Raw genomic sequence first — 26,250 nt, forward strand, 5'->3', positions numbered from 1 at the left:
CTGCGGCCGATTTCACGAAACGCTAGGATTAATCCGTCCTAACTTAGGATGGGTTCAATTCGTCCTACGTATTTGGATACGGAACTGAACCCGTCCTAAGTCCTAAGATTAATCCTAAGTTAGAAGAGTTTGGTGAAATCGACTTGGACACCTTTGGTAATTGTCAAAGACCAGTCTTCCCACTTGGTGTATCTCAACATATGCATAAAATAACAAACCTGTGAAAATTTCAGCTCAATTGGTCGTATAATTATGAAAGAATAAACACCATTGTCAAACGAAGTTGTGTGCTTTCAGATGCTTGATTTCAGTATATCAAAATCTAATTTGGAGGTCTTGAAATAAAATTTGTGGATAAACTACGTTACTTCAGAGGTAGCCGTTTCTCTCAATGTTTCATACTGTCAACCTCACCCAATTACAAGTTACCAAGTAAGGTTTTATGCTAATAATTATTTTGAGTTATTACCAATAGTGTTCACTGTCTTTAATTCATTACATCAACCCTTCCTGCAAATGGTTTCTCTTAAGTATAAAGCGCAATGCCTCCCCCCCCAATCTGCTCCCCTCCCGCGCAAATAAAAATCTGGTTACGCCAACCATGTAACTATCTTATTACAAGCATTTGAGATATAAGTAGGAAAGTTAAGTTATCATGAGGCTTTTCACTGACAAAAGAAATAAAAGATTTTAATATAGTTAAACTTAAACTTAGTTCAAATTGTATTACCCACAATATTCTTTTACTTCTGAGTATGCTAGTCTCTGTTTTGGCCATCAAAAACATCAAATGGAAACCATTAACAAAGTTCCCCTTATTGAGCTTTTACAAAAGTTTTTACAATAACAAACCACACATTAAAGACCTTTTAGGAGAAATGTACACAATTCAATAAATAAATGGATGATACAACATTAGCCTGTGAGGTAAATTCCAATCCATTCATAGTTTGACAGAAACATCGTAAAACCTAACAAAGACAATAAAATCCAAACAGCAAAGAGGGAATTTACATGACATTACACCATAGATTTTTAGAAATAGCTCCGACGATCAGGTTTGTTTTGGTTAAATCTTCCTAAATTGTTACCCCCTCATATATTTAGCTAAGCAAGCAACAATTTGTAATTTTCAGCTGTTATTTTCGAACAGAAAATATCACTTTTCAAGGAAAGTTAAATCACGAGTCGATTTTGGATTCATGACAATTTTTAAAGAAATGATTTTAAATCTGTTATCAATGATGTACCATCCTATGTACTACTACTACTACTGGTATTACACCCAGGTAAAACCGACTCCTTTATTGGCGGGGGGGGGGGGGGGGGTATGGTTAGGCCAATGGCTACCACCCCTTACAATGCCTGCGGAATGCTCCTTTTGGTATCAGTGTTTCCATTCCTAACTTGCCAATAGAAAGGTTTCGGGTTGCCTTGAGTCCCTCTGAGACACCCCGACCACGCCCACCATGGGTGCGCCACTCGCTACTACTGTTTGAATTTTACTGAAAAACATCTAGTTATTTACTGTAACAGTGCATAGACAAGTTGTAAACACAATCTTGTACAGAGTTTACAATTCACACAGCTTATTTTTACATTATTATTTTGATGACAATACGGTAGGACAGCGGCAAAATGTCCAATAAAAGCAGCAAGACAAAAATGTTGACATTTTTGTTATAAAATTTAGGTGCACTTAGTGAACAATTATAACTTAAGTAGATGTGATCTTATTTCTGTGTTAAGTAAAAATTATTTTTGACATTTAAGTTTTTTTTTATTCTATTTACATTTTGTTAACTCACAGCTCCATTACACTACAACGTGCTATTTTGGTGTGGTGTCCTTAAAAAGTTGCCATTTTAAATAATATATTTTTCATCTGTTTTGGCTTTAAAATTATGAAGCAAATCACCATTGTGCTTGAACCTCTCAATAGACCTTACACCTGTACACATCAGACATCATCTTGATTTGTCCACTCCTAAGCCCTGAGCGTATATTGTTGTGCGTTTCCATTGTTTCATTAGCGTTTTGATGACGTCAACACTAGTACAAAAAGGTCTTTTGGTTGCACATGATCATTTGCAAGGGTCGGCTACTTTATGCAGATATCTACAGAACAGGTCACAGGTCAAAGTAATTGATGCACTAAATTTTGTCGGGGGAGTGGGCAACTTTAAAGGAACACATTGCCTTGGATCGGTCGAGTTGGTCTTTGAAAACAATTGTAACCATTTGTTATAAAATGCATATGGTTGGAAAGATGTTTTAAAAGTAGATTACAATGATCCACACAAATATGCCTCAAAATTGTGTGGTTTTCCTTTTACCTCGTCAACTAACACGGTCGACCATTAATGGGAGTCAATTTTTTTACTCCCATAAATGGCCGACCCTGTTAGTTCGCAAAGCAAAAGGAAAACCACGCAATTTCGAGGCAAATTTGTGTGGATCATTGTATTCTACTTTAAAAACATCTTTCCAACCATATGCGTTTTATAACAAATGGTTACTAACGCTTTTTATAGACCAACTCGACCGATCCAAGGCAATGTGTTCCTTTAACTTTGAAACTGTGTAAACCCAAAAAGTAAACACATAGACTCTAACAAGGTGGTTAGGTGGTCAAAACTTGGCACACACATTTACAGTTTACTTGAAATTAAACATAAACTGGTGCCTTAAGTCGAGCTGTTTGTGCTGTTTTTTTCCCCATCCATAAATGATTTGATTCAGATGCAAGAAACAATTGTTTCTTAAGTCTGGTGACTGGAGATCGTGTGTCCCTTGTTCTACTACAACACATGGGGAACTTTTGGTAATTAAGGCTGATATAAAGCTTACATGTATATTTTGTTCAATCCGGCTTTGCTATTCACAATGTACACAGTAACTGAAATGATGAATTTAAAACTTTTACTGCCTCGGTGCAGCTTGCTATTGACCCAAATCACCTCATGTCATCAGCCACAATAAATCTTGCGTGCATCACATGCAGTTTAGACCGCACACCTACATGCATTTCGACTCCCAAAATGGCAGACCATAGTTCAGTGGAAAATTATCGTTTGATATGTAAGAAAATGCCTTCAAAATATTACACTCAAATCACAAAAAAGCAAGAGAAGTTGGTAAGAACCAGACACACTAAGATACACCCCAAACTTCCAAAATTAACCTTTCATTATTTTAAACTAACACATGAGCTGTAACAGGCAATCTTGAAAGAGGTGACAGACTCATGTGCGACTGTGTACTAAACATCTGTTCATATTAAATTTGAATACTCATTAACTACTTACACAATTTGGACATGAAACACATCACGCACGCTTTTCTAAAACTTTCCTTATTTACATTTTATAAAATCGTAGGCACCGCTCCCAATCACATCAACATAAACCCAGCCCATTATCATAATTGACATAGAACTGCTTGAAAAGGAGACAAATTAAATTTCCAGTTTGAATTTCAAAATAAATAAAAAAGGGCATCTTTAAACCTTTCGGCAAGTCAAAGTATTTTAGTATTGATCCAATTCACCTGACCTCATCATCACAATGATCTTGGTTACTCAATTTGGGAGTCAATGTCCCTGTGTGCTTTACAGTGTAGTGCACATTTTAGGCAACAAAGCATTTACCCGCTTCAAAATTCTGATTCAGATGCAAGAAATGATTTGTCTCAAGTGAACAAAATCAAGGCTGGAAGGGAAAAATAGTCTAACACCTCGCCGTGAAACGTTGACATAAATGCATTTGAAGCCATTTCCACATGCTGTATTGGCAACTAGTTGTGCACAGCTCCCAAATTATTTCCCTTCCACTTAAATATTTCCTACATTTAAACCTGGCTAAACTCCGAGCACTAAAGTTACTACAATAGAGAATGGGCAGAATAGTGATAGTGACACAAGTGACTAAACCTATTTAGGCTATCTACAATAATGATTACAATTGATTCTAGCCACCAATTTGGTCACAGGCTCCAAGCAATTTTAAAATTGGCAACCTTTGTTTTGGAATGCTTGATAAGTGCAGTCAGGTACCTTGACAATAACAATACGGCAATCAGCTGACATTGATCATGGTACCTGTAATGCTCTTTCTTATTACTAGCAATTGGCCCATTGAAGTAATGGTTCATATTTTTTACTGTTTTGGGCCACTACCGAACCCCCACCCCCCACCCCCCCCCCCCCCACACCAAAAAAAAAAACCAACAACAACAACTTGGTATCATCCTCACCGGGTTCTTATAAACATGTGCTTGCAATACATAACATTGAACAGCAACACAAAACTGAGCTTTAAAAGCAGCATTTATGTTCTGATAAATAAACAGCAGTATAAGTGTATTGCCTATGCAAGCATTCAGAAGAGTTTTTAATTTATTGCCAAGATTTATACAACAACTCCGGTCCAACACGGTCCATCATTAAGATGGTGTCTCCTTCATAACAAGCTTTGCAATTAATAACTGTGTTAGTGCTGTAATTGTTTCTAGTACCTATTAGAATGTTAAGTACCAAGCCTACATACCTTCAGTGATAACTGGTGACATGAAAGCTGGTTTCCTACTAAGTATTGATAGCCTATTGTAGGGATGTATATGAAGATGGTACTTACAATATATTTATTCTCCAGGTTGGTGTGTTAATTTTGAATTAGATACCAACCATTGCTTACAAGTGACATTTTGATAAGTTTGTCAACCGGTGAGAAACACTGTACTGTTCTAAATTTTTGATGAAAGCTTTGGAATCTTTACCCAGACGGCTCAAAAAAGAAGCTATCTGACTGTCATAACTAATCCCACTTAAATAACACTTTGTACAATAGTTAGCCCGGTCCTAAGAGATGTGACTGTTGTCATGATGATCCTGTGGCGCCCTCGGGTGTTGATGTTTGGCTAGTGTCTTTCTCACCTTCTTTTCCTTCTGAGTTGTTGGCCGAGTCGAGCCCACTGTCTGGTGATAACTTCAAATCATCAAAATTCTGGTTTTGGAGAGAGAAACGATACTTGTTATGGTGAAATCTTGCTTGGGAAGAATTGTTTATCCCATTGAGAAAATGTGTCTCTGATTTATGTAAACATCTAGCGCTATAAAAGCCACATCTGAAGGAAGCAATGGTTAAAAGGACACATTGCCTTGAATCAGTCAAGTTGGTCCATAAAAAGCTTTTACAACCGTTTGTTATGAAATGCATATAGTTAGAACAATGTTTTAAAAGTAGAATATAATGATCCACACAAAAATGCCTCAAAATTGCATGGTTTTCCTTGCACGTTGTGAACTAACATGGCATGCTGTTTTGTGGAATCAAGTTTTTTACTCCATAAAATGGCCGACCGTGTTAGTTCACAAAGTAAAAGGAAAAATCCTGCGATTTCAATCAAATGTGTGTGGATCATAATACTTTTAAAACATATCATAACCATATGCATTTTATAACAAACGGTTTCAAACGCTTTTCATAGACCAACTCGACCGATCCAAGGCAACCAGTCCCTTTAATAAAAATGTGCAAAGTTTTGTTGAGGGGAAGGTTACCCATTGAAAGCCTTGCAAGGCCTGAAAAGGCAATTCAAGGTAGGCTGGTTTGCAAAAGAGCCACAGAGCCTGGACTTCCTGCAAGCACAATTTATACATAGCTCAATGGAAGAAAACGTAAAAGCAAAGTGTTGACAAGAAGTGTTGGGTCGGAGAAGAACCAGGGTGTGAACTGTTGAAGAGTCACTATGAAAATGACCCCTGGTTTGCATGTTGGTTAGTTGAAACCAGAAACTTGTCAATCATGAATGCACAGTCTAACTTGTTCAAAGCCATTGTATAAAGCCACTGGTTAAAAGTCAACTTCCTTAGACAGAAAGGATCCTCTCGTTTGATTTTACATACCTCTAACTCTCGCATCACTTGATCCATGAAGTCCGTGGAGTTTTCCTTGTAAGATGCTGCAGACTTGATCGCTTCTCGGAAAAGCTGAGGATTGAAAGTTTATATTACAACATTGATTTCTGGATGGGTTCTGTATGTAGTTTCATCTCTTTTCACTGGTTTTCACTTACAGACAACCAACCAGTGAAAACTTTCAGCAATTCAGGTGATCAATTCCAATGGAGTGAAAACAATGGAAATTGATTAATGGATTGTTTGCACATTCATATGTAACTATTTTGAATGGGACGTTTAATATAGCTGTACTAGAATTTATTGTGAATGTAAAAGAACCAAGAACACTTAATGTGGAGTTGTAGAGGTTAACCCCTGTGTTTTTGGTTCACATAGCAAGCACCCTTGAGTAGATGTTTTTCAGTGAATAAGTTCACTTATGAGGCATCCTTGGTTTCATCACCAGAAATATTTTGAATGAATAAATAAAATACATAATACTATAACACACCTCTTGCTTGTTCTGCATTCTGGTTGGTTTAAACACGGTCACGTGGGATGAACTAATATAGCCTAGTGCTCGTGCGCGTGTGTTTGCGGGAACTAGTTCCCGAGCGGGCACCAGTCTTTGAAAATAGTGCCCGGCACAGCGCCCTCTCTTGACTTGAACCGTGAACAACTACAAAATGTCCTTTCTTTTCCAGATTTCTGTTCTTATTTCACATTTAAAACCGAGCTGTGTTATAAAACACATATTGACTGGCATAATTCGGTAACTAGTGTACGTCTATTCCCCCTCGGGCCTGTGAGTGACCAGAAAGGGGGCCTATTAGGTCCCTCTTCTGGTCACTCAAAGTCCTCGGGGGAATAGACATATACTAGTTACCTCATTGCCAGTCAATATGTGTATAATAATAATAAATCTCTGAACTATGGGTTACCTTGACGACATTGGTGCCATCTGCTGCTGAGACGTAGTAAAACGGTAGATTATGCTTGTTGGCAAAGTTGAAGTTCTTCTGGGTAATCTTGTAGTCAACTGAAGGAAAAGAGAAAAGACTCCAGTATGTAACTCTGACATCTCCAAAATGGTGACACAAGAAAAGCATCAAAGCGATGGGCAAATACGCCAACTATAGTATTCCAGAATGTATCATCTGCTCTGCCTGGGTTTCTGAATTGTTGTGTTGCACAGGTACATGTAAATCACCTTTTCTTTGTGTGAAGCCTGCCATCGATTTCAGCAAACTCTTCCTAACTTAGGATTAATCTTAGGACTTAGGACGAGTTAAATTCCATATCCATACATGTTAGGATGCAGTGAACCCATCCTAACTTGTCCTACCTCGATATAGGATTAATCCTAGCGTGTCATGAAATCGGCTGCTGGTACATTATCAATCCTTGACAGCATGCACAAGTGTATTCAGCTGTGTTGTGGGTCTGAAGACCGGTCTCACTATCGTGACTGGTCTCAAGGCCTGATTTGTTGAGGTCTCGATTGTTTCCAGGTCTCGATTTGAAGACTCAGTCTCAGTCTCCGAGCAAACGTTTTGGGATGTTGGTTGAAGAGAAAACTAAAAAATGTACCGACTGCTTTTACTTCGCACCGTCTCATTTTACAGTTCATGATTTTTTTTCCTGTTTTGTTCCGTCATAATTTTGAGCAAAATTAACAGAATTAATTTACCCTTTTCCACCATAAAGTTTCAAAGATGAAAAGTTTTAGGGTCCAATTTCATAAAGCTGTTGAGAACAGAAAACAAACCATTTGGCAGAAGTGGGTTACCAGCCATAACACAAAGCAAAGTTTATACTTGTGGCTGGTTCCATCTGAGCAAAGAAATTGAATTGATCTCTTGCTTACCATCTATCTTATTAGCTGCAAGTAAACATGGAATCTCAGGTCTGTAGTTCCTGAGCTCTTTGTACCATTGCGGTAGATTCTTGTACGTTACTTTCCTAGTTACATCGAAAACCTACACACCATCAAAGAAGAAAAAACATTGTTTAGTTTATATTCGCCATCATATTTGATGTCGGTTCCTCCCAAAGTCACTCACTTCCTTGACCCTGGTTCAGGCCACTTCCATAACAACGCATTTGATCGTAACCTCAACAAAAAGCACAAACTTTCCCTTTTTAACAGCGCAACAGTATCAACATCTGGTAACTGCTTAGCAGCAGATTTAAATCTGCCAAAACGTAGGCTTCGAACTGCCTCTAGCTACCGGGCAATCTCGGTAGTCTAGTTGGTTAAACACTGCTCTAGAATTGCAAGGGTCGTTGGTTCAAATCCCACCCTAGTAATATGCCTGTGATATTTTTTCACAGGACTCATGGAAGCAGAAAGAGGCCGATACCATGAAGTTGCTTTGATTTTGATTCAGTGGCCTAGGGTTGATGTCATGACTACGGTGGAAAATTACCCCCAAAAAATAGTTATAATAAAAAATCTTTTTACTTTAGCACTCAGCTCTCAAAGTTACATATAAAAAATGAAAGAGTAACTTACCATGATGCATGCATGGGCTTGATGGTAATATGAAGGGTGCATGCTACTAAACCTCTCTTGCCCTGCCGTATCCCAGAAATCTTGAAAAAAGAAATAATCATGAATAATTAACTTGCCTTCATGAATATTCAAATATCATCTCAGAAATGACAAAAATCAGAATTGATCATAAGCGATCAAAATTACCCCATGAATACATAAATGGATATAATGTACATATCTCACAAATCTAAAACTGAGAAATAATGAGCTTCACTTCATGAATATAAAAATAATCCCCCAAAATCTAATCATGAGATCATAAAATAATAATCAGAACTTTTTTTAAAATTAAATTCACATTTAACATGTTTAATCAATCTACATGTACAGCAGACATCAAGGGTTTACATGGTACAGACAAAACTGAATAATTGTTTACGAGTCGGTTAATGATGCAGTGTTTCCCAGCATTATCAGAGAAGACAAAGTGGTGGTGTTGGCCCTCTTCGTAACCACGGCTTCGGCTTTGGATTCGGCTTCAGTCTCCTTTTCTTGTCTGAAGCCCTGAGCTGGTCCGCGAAGCACGCGTAGTTGTCAAATTAACTGCGGGGCCAAGCTACTTTTGTAGCCAGAGCCGAGTCCGGAGCCAAAGCCGTGGTTTCGAAAAGGGACATAGACAGATTGTGTCCCCATACATCAACTTGTGTAGAAATAGCATTGATAGCGCCCTCGTTTGACTCAACTGCCCTCAGCTCATGAACACATGGGGAACAGAATCCCCTGTGACACCGAATCAAATGTAGCAAGAACAGTTCAATAAGTTCACTCCTCAATCCAACAGAATACAACAAAACATGCAGTTGGATTTAAATGGGTTGGGGATGGTCAGGGATAATGAAGTGCAACTTTATCTAGATTGTCATTACTTAGATCCCTCACGAAATATGTTCCACATCTTCCTCGATCCACTCCTTGCTTTAGTCTTATTTTAATAGAATCAAGTCTGCAAAGAAGCCTAAGTTACTGCAATGTACTTGTGCGTGGGCAGGAGGCAGGATATTACAATACATCCAACACTTACCAACAGAGACTTCTTTACCACCAACTTTAGTGTTGTACCTAAAAAGCGTCAGTGCAAATGTTGATAGTTGTTGTGGTTGGCTGTAGTGTAAGTTAAGGAAAAGTAATACAAAATGAAAAATGCAGGGCCTAATTTCCTGCTTTTAAAAGCACTAAATAATGCTTTAAACAATTTCACAGAGGGTAATATGAAATGGTATTTTGGCTGGTACCCTTCTGGTAAGCTTATTTTTATTGCGCTTAACGGCAGTGGACACTATTGGTAATTACTCAAAATAATTGTTAGCAAAAAAACTTACTTGTTAACAAGCAATGACGAGCTGTTGATAGTATAAAACATTGTGAGAAACGGCTCCCTCTGAAGTAACATAGTTTTCGAGGAAGTAATTTTCCACTAAAATGTTTGAATTTGATTTAGAGACTTCAGAATTCGATTTTGAGGTACCACAATCAATCATCTGAAGCACACAAGGGTGTTTTTTTTCCATTATTATCTCGCAACTTCGACCACCAATTGAGTTCCAATTTTCCCAGGTTTCTAATTTCGTGCATATGTTAAGATACACAAAGTGAGAAGATTGGTCTTTGACAATTACCAAAAGTGTCCAGTGTCTTTAAGGGCCCGGGATCCATCAAAGACTTGGAAAGCATGTCGTGTACACTGATTATTACACATCGGTCTGAGGGTAAAACCAAAATCATATTCAAATGTCATCATACAATTTGTACCACTGATGTTTTTTGGTTGAAAGAAATTATTTTAATAAAATGTATAATATTTATCAGATTATATTTATCAAACTATGGTGCGCATAATTGACCAGTTGTACAGGCACTCATAAGACTGGTGAATCAATAATGACAAAACAAATCAATTGTCCAAAAAACTCAATTACAATCAAGTGATCATCAATTAATCAATCAATTATCAAATAAAGGATACTATCCATCCATAAGAAATCTCTCCACCAATCTGTAAAGACAAAACAGACAAACAAAATTCAATTAAATGAGTAGAAAAACAGGCCAATTTTTTCTGAAATGTAACCACATTCCAAGTTTTTTTCATAAGGAGTATAAAAGGAGTCAAACTCATTTCATTTTGTTCTTAATTACAAATTCTGCATACTATTAATTTTTGGATCATATTTGACTAATTCTTCTGTTCTTATTTTCAAAACATGTGGACACAATTCATAACAATGTTGATTAATTACAGTATAAATGTATGCTAGTCATACAAAACTATTTAATGGAAACAAAGGATTGCACAGTGGTGAACACTAAACATGAAAATAAAGAAGCCCTCAATTTATGTAATTTAGTGAAACACACAAAGCACAACTCATCATACTGCCAATGTCTTTGTTGGTTGCTAGGCAACCAGCTTAATCAGAAGAATGTCAAGGCTGTTATATGGCTGCAAATTGTCTGCAAATTGGACTGAGTGCATTGCAAGTACACTGTAGCCTACACAGTATCCAGATATATGCACAATGACAATGAATGTCCTTCAAATGTCTGCCTTACTGAAATCCAAGCTCCAATTACATAGTATTAGGCAAAGTAAAACATATACCTTTTGATCCAAAAAAACAACGAGGGCCATTCTCATCTAATTATGGGGTTGCAAGAAACAATGCTACTTAAATGTTAAAACACAGATTTAAATAGAAAAGAATACACTTATTCGTTCCTTTCTCTTCACATCCATGACATTGCAGATGTGATGTTTATTTTTCTTTGGTCTTGTAACAAAACAAAAAATGTGCCAATTTGATCCTGCAATCCGTTTTGTAAATATTATCATAATTCATATTTAAAAATCAATGAAAACTCTGATTTGAAAGTAATCATATTTTAATTTCATTTTTTAGACTACATGTCATGTAAAGATAATTCAAGGATAATACGTAGTTTACAAAACAACTCTCCAAAAAGGGTTGTTTTTCTTTTAAAATGAAGGACTCTCAGTTTACCCGATTGTAAGTCAGTTGAGCCATCTAATTCATTCTTCCTCCTTGAAGATAAACTTAAGTTGAACAACTCAATCGGAAGAATATAATCATAATTGCAATACAATACTAAATCATTTGTGTGTGAGCATCTAAAAAAGAAAATTCTGTTTCTATACAATGGCAGAGTAAAATAATACTCCATTGGGTCTACTTTAATATTGAAAGAATATTTAATACAGCATACTGTGGCTGATTATGCTAATGTGGAACCTCCACAGCGCCATCCAGACTGCAGCAATTACAATTGTAATTGCATTACTGACCCCTACATGACCCCTACACTGCCGCTCAGCAACACTAAATTGAGAATTTTTGTAATTTCAACTCTGGTGAGTCATAGCTGGGCCTTTGAAGGTCTCATCAATGTTTGTTTTTAACCCCTGAGGGTTGCAGCTGTAATTGGAAATATAATTGCTTTCTGCAGGGGTACCTACTCCCCCTTTCACCACAAGCAGTGAACTGGAGTTTCAATCCAATTACAATGTGCATGTCAATTTAAATAGCATTTGCATGATACTGGATTGGAGCTTGGGATTGGTGAACTACATGTAGAGGGTGACTTATGTGTGCAAGCCATTTTGATAAGGACATTCTACACTACCATTTACTGAGGATACAGCAGTAGGAGTGATCACACAATGGCTCCACCGATATTTCAACACTACCATGCACTGAAGTGTATGTCCACCACAACCCCTGGTCAATTGAAGCTACAGTGCAAGTACTGTGGAAAGCTGGTGTCTGGTTCTTATTCGGCTAACTCCAACTTCCATACTCACATGAAGGTAAAAGGATATACTGTGTACTATGATTCATTTCACAGAAGATGTCACATGTGTTTCAAAGAAAGGTGTTGCGTAAATAAGAAATACATTACTACAGGTGTAGTAATGTACTGTACATTAATAATGTAATTGTACAAGAGTACATACACATACTAGCACATGTACTACCAGAACTAGTCTAGTCTACAGTGAAGCTTCAAACACAAAGACTCCACGTTCATGTGTAATACCATGGAGGTAGGATTTACCATAATACAGTCAACCCTCATTATGAGGCGTTCACTGATATGATAAAGAGGTTGTGCTTACAAAAGTGAATACATTGTGAAGTCCCAAATCTCATTTTATACTTTGTGTTTCTTTGTTTCCCGTCCTTAACCTGTCCTTCCTGTAAATGTATGTACATGTATAATGAATAAGTAATTGCGACCTTATAAATGACATTATACTGGTTTTTGAACAAAATACAACATCAGTTCAGCTGTAACTACTGTTTTCTTCCTCCATGGTTAATTTTAAAAGTGAAATTAAATATACACCATCAAAAGCATGGTATAGAAACGTTTTTAATGGTCTTTAAACTACATTGTAACCACATGCCTGCATAAAATTTACCTTCAATTTTAAGTGTTTTTACGACTGTACTTGTGTTAATGTCTGTGTACATTAAAATTCCCTTTACATTTTCAATTGCTGAACAAACACACAATGAGGGTCGCACTAAATACCGACAACTCACGTCCCCTCACGACAACTCACGATAAATGCACTTTAAAAGAACATTTGAACATTTATTAAGTCACCGTTAAATATAATATACATGTGTGCAGAAGAGTCATAATGCATCTAAATCCACTTTCAAACTATTGAAAAAATTGTGTTGGTAATAGTAAAAAAGTTTATTTACCCCAAATTTAGTTACGAACAGTACATCCGCCATGTTGTCTTTCGACAAACCTGGAAGATACCATTATACTGTAGGGTTAATTTCTAGGAGCTGAGTTGTATTTTCTTTCTTCTCTTGTAATGTACACTAACTAAGCCACCACTCAGGAATTTAAAGTTACAAGGGGAGATTTAAAAAAAAAAAAAAAAAAAATTAACTCCATGAGAGGCATGAAACAATTATTTTTGCTTGTTTGGTGGTGCAACCAGAACCTAAATGACTGTTTGAAGGCCAAAACTCATAGAGCTTCTTAAAGACACTGGACACTATTGGAAATTACTCAAAATAATTGTTAGCATAAAAACTTACTTCGAAACGAGCTATGGAGAGCTGTTGACATAGTTTTTGAGAAAGAGGTATTTTCTCACTCAAAAAATAAAAGACTTCAGGCCTGTATCCTTTTAGTAGGGATCTGAAAGCACACAAATTTGTGCAAAAAGGGTGTTTTTTTCTTTCAGCATTCTCTTGCTACTTTACTGACCAATTGAGTCCAAATTTTCACAGATTTATTATGTCATATGCATAAAATGATACAAAAGTGATAATACTGTTCCTTGACAATTACCAAATGTGTTCAGAGCCTACATGTATAAAAAGCCCCCGACAACTCATTCAAACCAAGCCCACCCCCCCCCCCCCCTTCTCATTCCTGATTTCTCCTTCTGACTGCATTTTGCTCTTTTTTTCACCCGTTTTCAACCTGACTGGTTCTACAGTAACATACTACATGTATTTGGATTAGGCCACACTGATTATGAAAGCACTATACTCCAAACTTTATCCAAGCCCTGTAAAAAAAAACACAGGCACATTACTCGGGTGGGATTCGAACCCTTGACTTTAGCCATTCTAAACAGATGTCTTCCCACTAGACCACTGAGATCAGTAGCTAGAGGCAGTTTTAATCCTTTGTTAATTTTTAACAGCAGGTAGTGCAACAATTTAGCAACAATTTAATCGGGAATACAAATTATTCAATTGGTTTTACCCACACTATGCTGATAGGACTTGTATTAGGTGTGATGTGTTATCAATAGACTTTGAGAATAGACTGAGCAAGTCTTGTGCGTATCAAAAACGAGAAAACAAGGCTAACAAAGATATTCTTTATAAATTCTATAGACTGTGCAAGTCTCGCGCGCACCGGAGCGAGAAAACACGACAACCGAAGAACTTTATTTTTTTATGAATCAAATCTTTGCTTTAATTTATTCTTAATGCCGAATCTGAACAACAAAAATACCCTATAGAGCTTGTTTAAATTAGTTTTAGCTTTTTAAACAAATACACAATTATCGGTTAAAGTCTATGTATAGACAAAAGTAAAACTCTGGGACAAGGATGTTTGTTTGATCTTAAATTTTTTGAAACCCCTTTTGTAAATCTACGCCTGAATGTGAAACGACTCAAAGCTGGTTTATACGCGGACGCACGATGGTCGCAAGGGCGTTAGATAAACGCGTGACGCAGTTTAAAGAGGAAGCCGACGCCTAAATGACCAATGAAAAGGCTTTTCACCCCCCGCGACCAAAACAAGCGTCTGCGTAATGTTCATGATCGGAGATGGGCACAAATTCTTAATTTTTACCAAGTAACCTGACCTAAGGTCAAGTTTAAATATCGGTTTTTCTTCGTTATTATGTTGACTTTATTTTTACTTTTATATATGATGTTAATTAATTAGTATTACATTTTTAACAACATATATGTCATTTTTATGGTCATAAACTACATTAAACTAAAGTAATGGACGAAACAAAATCTCCCAAACATAAAACTCCATAAGGTTGGGACCACAATGGTCCCGGAAGTTCAAATTCCGCGCAAGACTTGCACATATACACAATTCTTAAAAATAAAAATACCCACAAATTCAAGCTATTTTTGTTATATAACAAGTATGGCCTAATTTGTTAAAGGCAGTGGACACTATTGGTAATTACTCAAAATAATTATTAGCATAAAACCTTTCTTGGGGACGAGTGATGGGGAGAGGTTGATGGTATAAAACATTGTGAGAAACAGCTCCCTCTTAAGTGCCATAGTTTTCGAGAAAGAAGTAATTTTTCACGAATTTGATTTCGAGACCTCAGATTTAGAACTTGAGGTCTCGAAATCAACCATCTAAACGCACACAAATTCGTGTGACTAGGGTGTTTTTTTCATTCATTATTATCTCGCAACTTCGATGACCGATTGAGCTGAAATCAAATCAAATCAAATCAAATCAATAAAAATGAAAACAAGAAGCATGCATATTTTTTAAATCTCATTTGGGAATGATTGTTTTTACAAAAGATTAACATTGTTGGAACAACCCATTTTTGGCAGCCATTTTGGATGCATCTTTAAATTGCTAGAGTGCTGGGAATTAGTTTTTTTGTTCATAAGAAATCTCTGCCATTGCTAATGGCTACTCTGGACCTTTCTCTTTTTTTCATATTCAAGTTCTGAAATATACGGTAAACAAAAGGGTTTTAAACATACAACTTCTTTTTGTTAATTAAATTTCAGAGGTGGCATCTTGAGGTCCTCATTAAAACAGCACCTCCAGGGAGCCCTTTGCTTCTTCATTCCACTTCGTCGTCATCAGTCACTTACTCCTCAAGTTCCACAACTGCATCTACTTCTCCAAGTTCAAGTAGTTCTCTTCCGCCTATTGTACCTATTTCTGGACCTCATCTATCTACTCCTGCCCAGAGACCCACAACAAGCATTGCACCTTTGAGGCAACCCTTGTGGGGTAATAATGACCTACGACAGATCCAGCTCACTGAACATGTACTCAGCTTCATTTCCAGCTCTCTCCAACCCCTATCTATAGTGGAAGATCCTGCCTTCCATTCTCTACTCCACAAGGCCCAACCATTATACCATCTGCCAAGTTCCATGTGTCTGAGCAAGAAGATACTTCCCGAGAAAACTGAACAGCTTCACAGCAGCATTATTAGCCTTTTAAATCAAGTGTCTACCATTACAGTAGCAGTGGACATTTGGAACAACAGCAAGACTAAGCAGGGCTTTATCGAAGTCACTGCACACTTTGTGGATGACTTCAGAATCAACAGTGCTATGCTTGCCTACAGGCATTTGGATGGAACCCTCAGCTCAGAGACCATTATTAATGCCTATCACCAGATTATTGCCAGCTACAATCTTGGATGCAAAGTGAGCACAGTCATAATTGACAATGCTTCTAATATGCTTGAATCGTTTAGATTTCCTGGGGTTGCAGCACTGGATGCAGACTGTGATGATGCTGATGAAGATAATGGTGAATGTAGATATGATTATCATTGTGAGAGGGATGACCAGCCGCCTCTTGATATACCTGAGGATTTACCGGGCCAAGTTTCTTGCTTCATTCACTCCTTACAACTTGTAGTAAAGGACTGCCTCAAAGATATTCAAGACGCATCTACCATCATTGCCAAAGCATTCAAACTTGTGAACTTTCTCCAACATTCAAATATTGCCTTTTATATTTTAGGGGAAGATCACAAGTCCATGGAAGACATCAAGTGGATCAGTACTAACAAAATGCTGAAATCTCTTGTTACAGCTGACCCTGCAAGGTTGGAGATGGTAGACTATCCTCACAAATTGTCTGACTCCGAGATGCAAGTGATTGGGGAGATCATAGATATCCTGTCCCCATTTGAGGCAGCTACTGACCAGTGTCGTGGCCAGAATGTTGTCACCGCCAGTCTTGTCATCCCATGTATCCGGGGACTTAGAGAGGAGCTGAAGGACCTGCCCTCAAACAACAAGTCCTCCAAGATGGTGACTTTCCTTGAGGCATCATTTGACAAGCATCTGACAAAGTATGAGGAGGATGAAGCATTTCAGCTGGCAGCAGTCCTGGACCCACGCTGGAAGCTTGATTGGTGTAAGCAGGACACTGACGAGGCCAAAACTGTTGCTAAACTTCTCCGTGACAAGGTTTCAGCATTGTCCCCGGCAGCAGCTTTAACCAAGGTATCTCAAGAACTTGCACCACCCCAGAAGAAGAAATGCAAACTCTTCAGATTCATGGAATCTGCTTCAGGAAGCTCTTCTGTGACGTATAACTCTGCGGCAGAAACTCAAGTTGCTGCGTACTTATCCCAACCGTCTTTAATGGAGGAGGAGGATCCCTTACTTTTCTGGAAGGTGAAGCAGTCTGATCTACCAGAACTTACTGCCTTGGCTACCAACTACCTGGCCATGCCAGCATTCTCTGCAGCTGTGGAGCGTCTTCTACCCAGAACAGGAAAGGCAGTTCGCCCAGACAGAAGCCTACTTTCAAACAGAAGGTTGGAGGAACTTATGTTCCTCAGATGTAATGCTCATTTGATGTGACTTTAAAAAAGAAAGATGTATGGTGTACTGTGAACTTGGCTGTCAGAGAAAACTGCACTCTTGTCACATTTTGTCACATGTTTGCATATTACAGTGTACAATGTAGATGGAATAACATCATGCCAATTATTAATAAATAACTATATTAAAAATTTGGACTCTGTTTTATAAACAAGGTACGGTTAAGATCGCTACATTGTACGCCTTGTCTCCAGGCATGAAGCACACTGCACAATGTTTCTTCAGCAGGATCAACTTACATTATGTACTGTAATGTACATTGTACATGATTTCAGAATGTACATATTGTAGTGCAACATACGTGTAGTGGATGTTTAGATAAAGAAAACTGCAATACCAAAAGGTCTTTTAACTGAATTGAGAACTCAACTTAGTACATGTACATGTACGTTATTAGTCCTTTAGAAGTTGCAGTCACTTTTTAGTCATTGTGAATATTGTTGTACATGTGATACATATTTAAATACCTGCCTTGATACAAAAAAAAAACATCATGTACAGCACCTACATTAGTCATCTTAAAGGAACACGTTGCCTTGGATCGGACGAGTTGGTCAAAACAAAAGCGCTTGTAACCGTTTTTTATAAAATGCATATGGTTGGAAAGATGTTTTAAAAGTAGAATACAATGATCCACACAAGTTTGCCTCGAAATTGCGTGGTTTTCCTTCTACTGTACGAACTAACATGGTCGGCCATTTATGGGAGTCAAAATTTTATGAGACCCCCATAAATGGCCGACGTGTTAGTCCACAAGGTAAAAGGAAAACCACGCAATTTCGAGGCATGTTTGTGTGGATCATTGTATTCTACTTTTACAACATCTTTCTACCCATATGCATTTTATAAAAAACGGTTACAAACGCTTTTCAAAGACCAACTCGACCGATCCAAGGCAACGTGTTCCTTTAAATTCAGCAAGAAATGACACCAACCAAGTTCTGTCTAATTTTTTCAGTGTTAATGCATAATTTGTATGCTGTTACATTGTATGTTAGCAAACGCATTTATGTTGTCTGGATCATTTCATTAATTAATGTTTGGCCTACTTTAATTTCACTTATTGCACACTTATCACTAATTTGAAGCCCAAAAAATCTACCAGTGCTGTAGTACAATTGACATATAACATGAATAAGCAGTAACCTGGATCGCCACTCTGAAATTACCTTTCAAACAATATTTGTATACGTGTGTATTACTAACCCTGTGCTGTTAATACATGTATAATAGTTTTAATATTAGACAACAGCGTTCTTGTAGTCCTAAATTATGGCTTTTTTGTATTAGTGTGTCATTTTATCAGACTCATTTTATACTCTAACTGTGTTTCCCACCTGCATGCTGTTACAAATACTTACTGTGTTTTCTATCTCATTTTCTTGTTTTTTTGTTGAATATACTTGCTCTAGATGTGCTGCTTTTAGAAATGCAATTATTACTTTTGTAATATTACTTGCCAAATAAAATAAAACCTGCTTTCATGTCATTCAAAAGTATTTTGTAAATTGCAACGAGTTTGAAGACAAATTAAAACAAGGTTTGGACAGTGCACATCCACTCCCCCTTCCTTTAAATTAAAAGGAACGTACATTTGTAACTCCTTGGTTGAAGATACATGTACATCAAAAGTTTATGGCCCGTTTTGTGGTTTAATTGGTAGGCCTATTTATACAAACTATGCTAAGAGCTTAAATCAACATTTTGTTGGTTGAAAACTGGAAATGCTGGAAGATTAGAATTTAGTACTGTCAGTCTTTATGGTGGTATAATATGTGAAGTTTGGGCATTTCAGCAAGTGTCAACATTTGCTGAAAATTTAAAAACAGGTTACATCTAGAGAATGGGTGTCTCTGCCAAAAATTCATTCTAACAAGGTGCTCAACTTGACTTCCACTTTACTTTGAATTATTTTAAAAAAGGGTTTCCAAATCAAAAACAGGTTCCCCATAACACACCCAGACACCCAGTTAGGATCAAGGGTGTCCACATGGCTACATGTAGACTGTGCAAGTCTCACACCTGTTTAAACTTCAGGGTTACATTGTTAATATCACCAAGACCATTTTTCTCTGAACTGCCGTCTATGCATTCTACTAAGACAAGACTAATACTTAAACTGGAAACAGGTCAACTTGTGCTCACTTGTACGCCTGACTACTCATCTCCGATTGGTCAAATATGTGAACAAGCAATTTTATCAATATAAACCACAAGAGAAACTGACTGGGTAAATTTTGAAAAGATTTTTGGGGTTGAACAAAGAATTGACTAGAGTGGGATTCGAACCAACGACCTCCGGATTAAAGTGCCGGCGCTCTACCAACTGAGCTATCTAGCCCTATATTGGCGGTAGGCCAGGGCGAATTATTCTAATATCCGGTTAATGGCGAATAGGTTTTCCTATCCGTAACCGCGAAGGCCTTTTTTTTCTTAACCGGATATCCGCATAGGGTGCGAATACCTATTTACAAACCGGATAATTCTGTAATTACAACCGAGTAACCGGATATTCTTTAATAACCGAATATCCGCGGACGTCGGGCGACAACTGATATGAATGTTTTGTCTGAATCCTTATGAAACTTCTATTAAGACAGCATAAAACAGCATATATTAAGTATTTAACTATGCTCACCTCCGCACGTTAATCCGGAGGTCATTGGTTCGAATCCCACTCTAGTCAATTCTTTGTTCAACCCCAAAAATCATTTCAAAATTTACCCAGTCAGTTTCCCTTGTGGTTTATATTGATATCTGAAACAAAAAGTCGCATCCCCTTAAGGTGATCCCCTGGCTGCCGCTTCCCAGGTTGTATCGAAATTTGGGTGTGATCCCTGGCTACACGGCAGTTAACGGTTGTATGGCTTCTGACTGGCACCCCCGAACAAAGATATTGACAAAATGGGGACACCGCCAATATAGGGCTAGATAGCTCAGTTGGTAGAGCGCCGGCACGTTAATCCGGAGGTCGTTGGTTCGAATCCCACCCTAGTCAATTTTTTGTTCAACCTCAAAAAAACAATTTTATCCTGATTTTAACAAAAACTTAATAGGCCTACATGATATACAATATGTTGTCAAAAACTTAAAGATTTCAAACATTACCAAACAAAAATTTAATTTTAATTAACCCTTACTGACCAAACCCTTCGGAAACAGACTGCTCAAATCCTTCAATATCCTTCAGTTTGTACTTGTCATAAACCTTAAGTGTCCAAATCCTTCTATATATATCCTTCTCCTCATAATTGTATTTCTGAACATATTATCCCAAATCCTTCTAAATCCGTTTGTGACAGAAGTTCGGTAGCAATCTACACTGATATTTATAGAGAATCAGCACTTAGTTATTACATAATTATTCATTGATATTAGGCCTGGGCGAATAATTCGAATATCCGGTTAATGGCGAATAGGTTTTCCTATCCGTAACCGCGAATGCCTTTTTTTTCTTAACCGGATATCCGCATAGGGCGCGAATAGCTATTTATAAACCGGATAGTTCTGTAATTACAACCAAGTAACCGGATATTCTTTAATATCCGAATATCCGCGGACGTCGGGCGACAACTGACATGAATGTTTTGTCTGAATCCTAATGAAACTTCTATTAAGACAGCATAAAACAGCATAAATTAAGTATTTAACTATGCTCACCTCCGTGAAGAGTCAAAACAATGACATTTCTGACGTAATTTGTTCAAAGATTACAAAAGTTTTCCTTCACGTAGAGTCATCCACGATCAAAAGAAAAAGCAAATCGCCATCTTTAAATTAGATCCGGTCATTTTTATGAATGAACCGAGTGACACTGTCTAAAACTAATATCAATCCGCCCAGAAGATCTCATTCACGAACGAACAGCGCCCTCTAGCGACAAAAAAAAATTTTTTCTAAATATTTTTTTATTTTTATTTTTTTATAGCGCCCTCTAGCGGCGAAAAAAACTATTCGAATATCCGGTTAATTTCGGATAGTTGGCCAGCGGTATCCGAATAACAAAATTTCACTATTCGCCCAGCACTAATTGATATTAAAATCACATGAACCCATTGACAATGACCTATGTATGTACCTCAATGAATTTGGCTTAGGGTTATTGAAATCAATTTATAATATTACATAATATTTCCCCAAAACCAAAAGGAAGTGCCAAGCTGTATTATGGCCAGGACAATGCCCTTGAGAAATTACAAAGATTCCAATGGCATGATGGTGTGTTTACAAAGCCTCTGGTATACAATGAACACCCAATGCCTGTTAACCCTAAAACAATGACCAAGCATGGACCAAGCTAACAAAGAACATTTCAGTTGCCAAACTACGCATGTACATGATAATGAGTTGATGTGTAGTACGAGTTGATGTGTAGTTGATGTGTAGTACGAGTTGATGTGTAGTAAGAGTTTGCATTCATACGAGTTAACCAGAACTAATTTAAAGACTCTGGACACTCTTGGTAATTGTCAAAGACCAGCCTTCCCACCTGGTGTACCCCGTATGTACATGTATCTGAACATGTGCACAAAATAACAAACCTGAGACAATTTTAGCTCAATTTGGCATTGAAGTGCGAGATAATAATGAAAGAAAAAACACCCCTGTCACACGAAGTAGTGTGCTTTCAGATGCTTGGTTTTGAGACCTCAAAATCTAATTCTGAGGTCTCGAAATCAAATTAGTGGAAAATTACTTCTTTCTCGAAAACTACGTCACTTCAAAGGGAGCCGTTTCTCACACTGTTTTATACTATCAGCCTCTCCCATTACTCTTTACCAAGTAAGGTTTTATGCTAAATACATGTAATTATTTTGAGTAATTACCAATAGTGTCCACTGCCTTTAAATAAACAGAAATTTGTGGGGATGAAGAAGAATAATTTCTTTGGATTTTGTTGGTTACATATTTCACAGAGCTCCGATAAGTACTCCTACAGGGCTAACACACACATGGGTAATTACAAAAAATTAATAGCAATTTTCTTTTTTTTCTTTTTTTTTTGGGGGGGGGGGGGGGGGGGCTAGAGATAAACGTGTTCATGTTTTGCATAAACTTGGCAATCACCCTAACTACAGTTGGTCCCCAACTTGAGTGTTACAGTTGTTTCCCAACATGCTCAATTGAAGTTGGGATCACAGTAAATACAGTGTGTATCATTTCCCCCATTACCCCAATTCCTTGTGAATCAAATCATCAGCACAGACTTTTAAGTTCAGGAATTGGTAGAGGACCAGTCAGCGATCAGGGCAGATTTTACCAAGGGTAGAAACTTTCTTAAAAGGCAAGATTCTTGTGTTATATTTAGGCCCTACATGTTGTATGGAGTGCTTTTTATGTAGACAATTTTGATGGCACAGGGTTCTCCTGACTGACTTTTTATGTGACTTTTTCAAGTTTCTGTGTGATCGTGTGTGTCTCTATGATGGATCTAGCCCAGGTTCGTTGATGCGACAGAGTCCAGGGTATAAAGGTCCCATACCATTGCGAACAAAATTACAGCCTAGATTTTTCATATTTTTATCTTATTGAAGAAGCTGAAATTTTACTGACATATTCCTTGTAGCTGGAACTATTTGAATGGTGAGGTGAAAATTGTTAATTATGATCCTTTGATGACAATATTTTTTGAAAATAAAATTGAAAATTTACATCTCCCATAGCCACATCCTGAACTGACTTGCTTACTTAACACTTTCTAGTGCAGACAGGGATGTGACAGCCCTTTTTTTTCACAACCTTCATGAGTGAATGGCGTGCAATGCAAACGGACAGCGCGCACACGCACTGCAACATTGTAACACCCCTTTCACAGAATGGTTTAGCCCAACAACAAAATAATGCGTTTGCAAAGCGATGCGACAGGTTCAAAGTATAAATCTGGGAACTCGCTCCGGGATCTGGTAAGTTTTTGTCCTTTTTCTTCAAAAATATTTCCTCAATGGTGTTTTGAGTGTGCATTAATTAGACATTGAGGGTTATGTTTGTGCCCTTAGAATTTGTGTCCTGATTTTTGAAAGTGGTAGAAATGGGGCAAATCTGGTGACTAGTAGGCCTGGGCGAATTATTCGAATATCCGGTTAATGGCGAATAGGTTTTCCTATCCGTAACCGCGAATGCCTTTTTTTTCTTAACCGGATCCGCATAGGGCGCGAATAGCTATTTATAAACCGGATAGTTCTGTAAATACAACCAAGTAACCGGATATTCTTTAATATCCGAATATCCGCGGACGTCGGGCGACAACTGACATGAATGTTTTGTCTGAATCCTAATGAAACTTCTATTAAGACAGCATAAAACAGCATAAATTAAGTATTTAACTATGCTCACCTCCGTGAAGAGTCAAAACAATGACATTTCTGACGTAATTTGTTCAAAGATTACAAAAGTTTTCCTTCACGTAGTCATCCACGATCAAAAGAAAAAGCAAATCGCCATCTTTAAATTATATCCGGTCATTTTTATGAATGAACCGAGTGACACTGTCTAAAACTAATATCAATCCGCCCAGAAAATCTCATTCACAAACGAACAGCGCCCTCTAGCGACAAAAAAAAAATATTGTTTTAAATTTTTTTTTTTTTAATAGCGCCCTCTAGCGGTGAAAAAAACTATTCGAATATCCGGTTAATTTCGGATAGTCGGCCAGCGGTATCCGAATAACAAAATTTCACTATTCGCCCAGCACTAGTGACTAGCTGTCGAAATTGTATGTGTTGGACCAGATAAACCGTTGCCGCTCGAACAAACCGTTGCCGCTCGATCTCATAGCCCTCCGGCCTGGCGGCCGTCGGAGGGAGGGTTACGTTATCGCAACTATCACTAATGTTGTTTTATGAAACAGACGGTTACACATGTTCGAGAGCTTCACGTTAGATTAGGGAAAAGCTCCTAGGCCAGTCCTTTTGAAAAGATGGATTAAAAAACAACAACAACAAAAAATAGTTGCGGATGCGGCCCCAAAAAAGGATGCGGGCGGGGACGATCAACTAGTTTTTATTTTTATTTGGCCTTACAAAAACATTGTAAGAACATTTGCTAGGCCTACACATATTTTGAAGAAAAAAATACAAAAACGAGCATCAAACAGTAGAAGTGCAAAGTTGTCCATGTGTCAGTGAAAGTGTGTACACAGTCACAGTACGGTCAGTGCAAAAGAAAAAAACTTGTTTACAAAGCATTCAAAAAATTGCATTTTTATTTTAAGAATTATCTTGACAATGACATGCTTGATAAACAGGATTACTTGGTTTGTTATTTTTAATGATTCTTGAAACCATATAAGCCAGGCCTATAGAACAAGATTTAGAAAACTGAGTGAGTTTCTCATCTGCTGATTCGGGAGACCAGAACTTGTTGACAATAAATGAATAATGACAGTCATGACAGTTGACTTGGTTGACTCAGTTGACAGTGTGACACTAGTCATATCCGGGTCCCGGGAGCTCGATACTCTCCGGGAGGATCCGTCTGCGACTGTCGCAGTGGTAATGTCGGTAGGAATAGAATATGTGATGGGGTGGGCAACGGATGGTGAGTTATCTCACTCAAAACAAGTCACTGTCACTGTCAGAATATCGCCCAAACACAGCCGTCGCAGTGTCAGAGCAGAGCCGCCCCCGACTGATTTCATAATATAATAAAATACCGTACGGCCGTACAGCGACGAATATGGCCTGGTCACGAATTCGAAGTGAACAGCATAATTGTATGACAAAGTAAATAACAACGTCTAACGCTTTAATAAACAAGGACTTACTTTGACTTTCCCACAGCTGAATCACCGAGGCAAATAATTTTCAACGTGTTTTCATTCGTTTTCTCGTCCGTTTCTGGCCCGACGGCGTCAGTCATGCTCGCCGCCATCTTGCAAAAACAAAATATGTGCGCAGTGTATGCCGGGAAATTAATTCATTGGCGGTTTACGCTGGCAAACATTCCATCATTGATATCAACTCACTCAATTAGTGGAAATAAGACAGGTACCAGCGAGCTAAAAAAAAAATCCGTGTGTCGATTGTGTGTGTGTGGCCTGTGTGTGAATTTTTCAAACTATGACATGACAAGTGCAGATATTGCCATCAATCAAAACCCCACTCAACAAAATGATCATGAGGCTACACTCGCAACTTTCTTGGTGGCCTATTGGCTAAAAAAATATGAAATAATATGATGTTCATGCATGGTTCACGGAGTTCCATTGCGCACGTTTAAGGGTCACCAGTCCCAACTGGCCTAGCCTTTTGCTAAAACGGCTTTAATTTGGCACTGTTTTATTAGGTGTTATTCCCTGAATAGACAACTTGACGAATTCAATATGATTTTGCAAGTTTTTTTGTAGTCTGGCAACACTCTCAGAGAAAAAGTAGGCCCATCCTCTGCTGAGTTTTTATCATACGGTTAGTTTTATTTACGCAAAGACGAACTGCCCGATTTATTCATAATTTTCATGGAGACAATGGACACTATTGGTAATTGTCAAAGACAAGTCTTCTCACTTGGTGTATCTCAACATACGAATAAATAAAAAAAACCTGTGAAAATTTGAGCTCAATTGGTCATCGAAGTTGCGAGATCAATAATGAAAGAAAAACACCCTTCACACGAAGTTATGTGCTTTCAGATGCTTGGTTTCCGAGACCTCAAATTCTAAACTTGAG

At 37.7% G+C, this 26,250-nt stretch overlaps 2 protein-coding genes and 1 non-coding gene across 3 annotated transcripts; 1 reads left to right on the top strand and 2 right to left on the bottom strand.

Moving 5' to 3' along the window:
- Nucleotides 1-4,224: 4,224 nt before the first annotated feature.
- Nucleotides 4,225-25,464, bottom strand: LOC139939676 (rab-like protein 2A). The gene is made up of 8 exons (XM_071935738.1): nucleotides 25,350-25,464; nucleotides 10,420-10,449; nucleotides 9,478-9,557; nucleotides 8,415-8,494; nucleotides 7,767-7,878; nucleotides 6,841-6,938; nucleotides 5,906-5,989; nucleotides 4,225-5,003 (listed from the first exon to the last, which is right to left on the bottom strand). Exons 1-8 carry the CDS (start codon nucleotides 25,454-25,456, stop codon nucleotides 4,878-4,880), a joined length of 717 nt encoding a protein of 238 aa, XP_071791839.1. The 5' UTR covers nucleotides 25,457-25,464; the 3' UTR covers nucleotides 4,225-4,877.
- On the top strand, nucleotides 11,763-18,243 carry LOC139939758 (E3 SUMO-protein ligase ZBED1-like). The gene is made up of 2 exons (XM_071935863.1): nucleotides 11,763-12,279; nucleotides 15,740-18,243. The coding sequence occupies exons 1-2, from the start codon at nucleotides 12,133-12,135 to the stop codon at nucleotides 17,564-17,566; spliced, it is 1,974 nt and encodes a 657-aa protein (XP_071791964.1). The 5' UTR covers nucleotides 11,763-12,132; the 3' UTR covers nucleotides 17,567-18,243.
- Trnak-uuu (transfer RNA lysine (anticodon UUU)) lies at nucleotides 19,856-19,928 on the bottom strand. The gene has a single exon. It is a non-coding gene; the product is annotated as a tRNA-Lys (tRNA).
- Nucleotides 25,465-26,250: the final 786 nt, after the last annotated feature.

This window comes from Asterias amurensis, chromosome 7, assembly GCF_032118995.1.
Source record: "Asterias amurensis chromosome 7, ASM3211899v1".
Classification (NCBI taxonomy): Eukaryota; Metazoa; Echinodermata; class Asteroidea; order Forcipulatida; family Asteriidae; genus Asterias; species Asterias amurensis.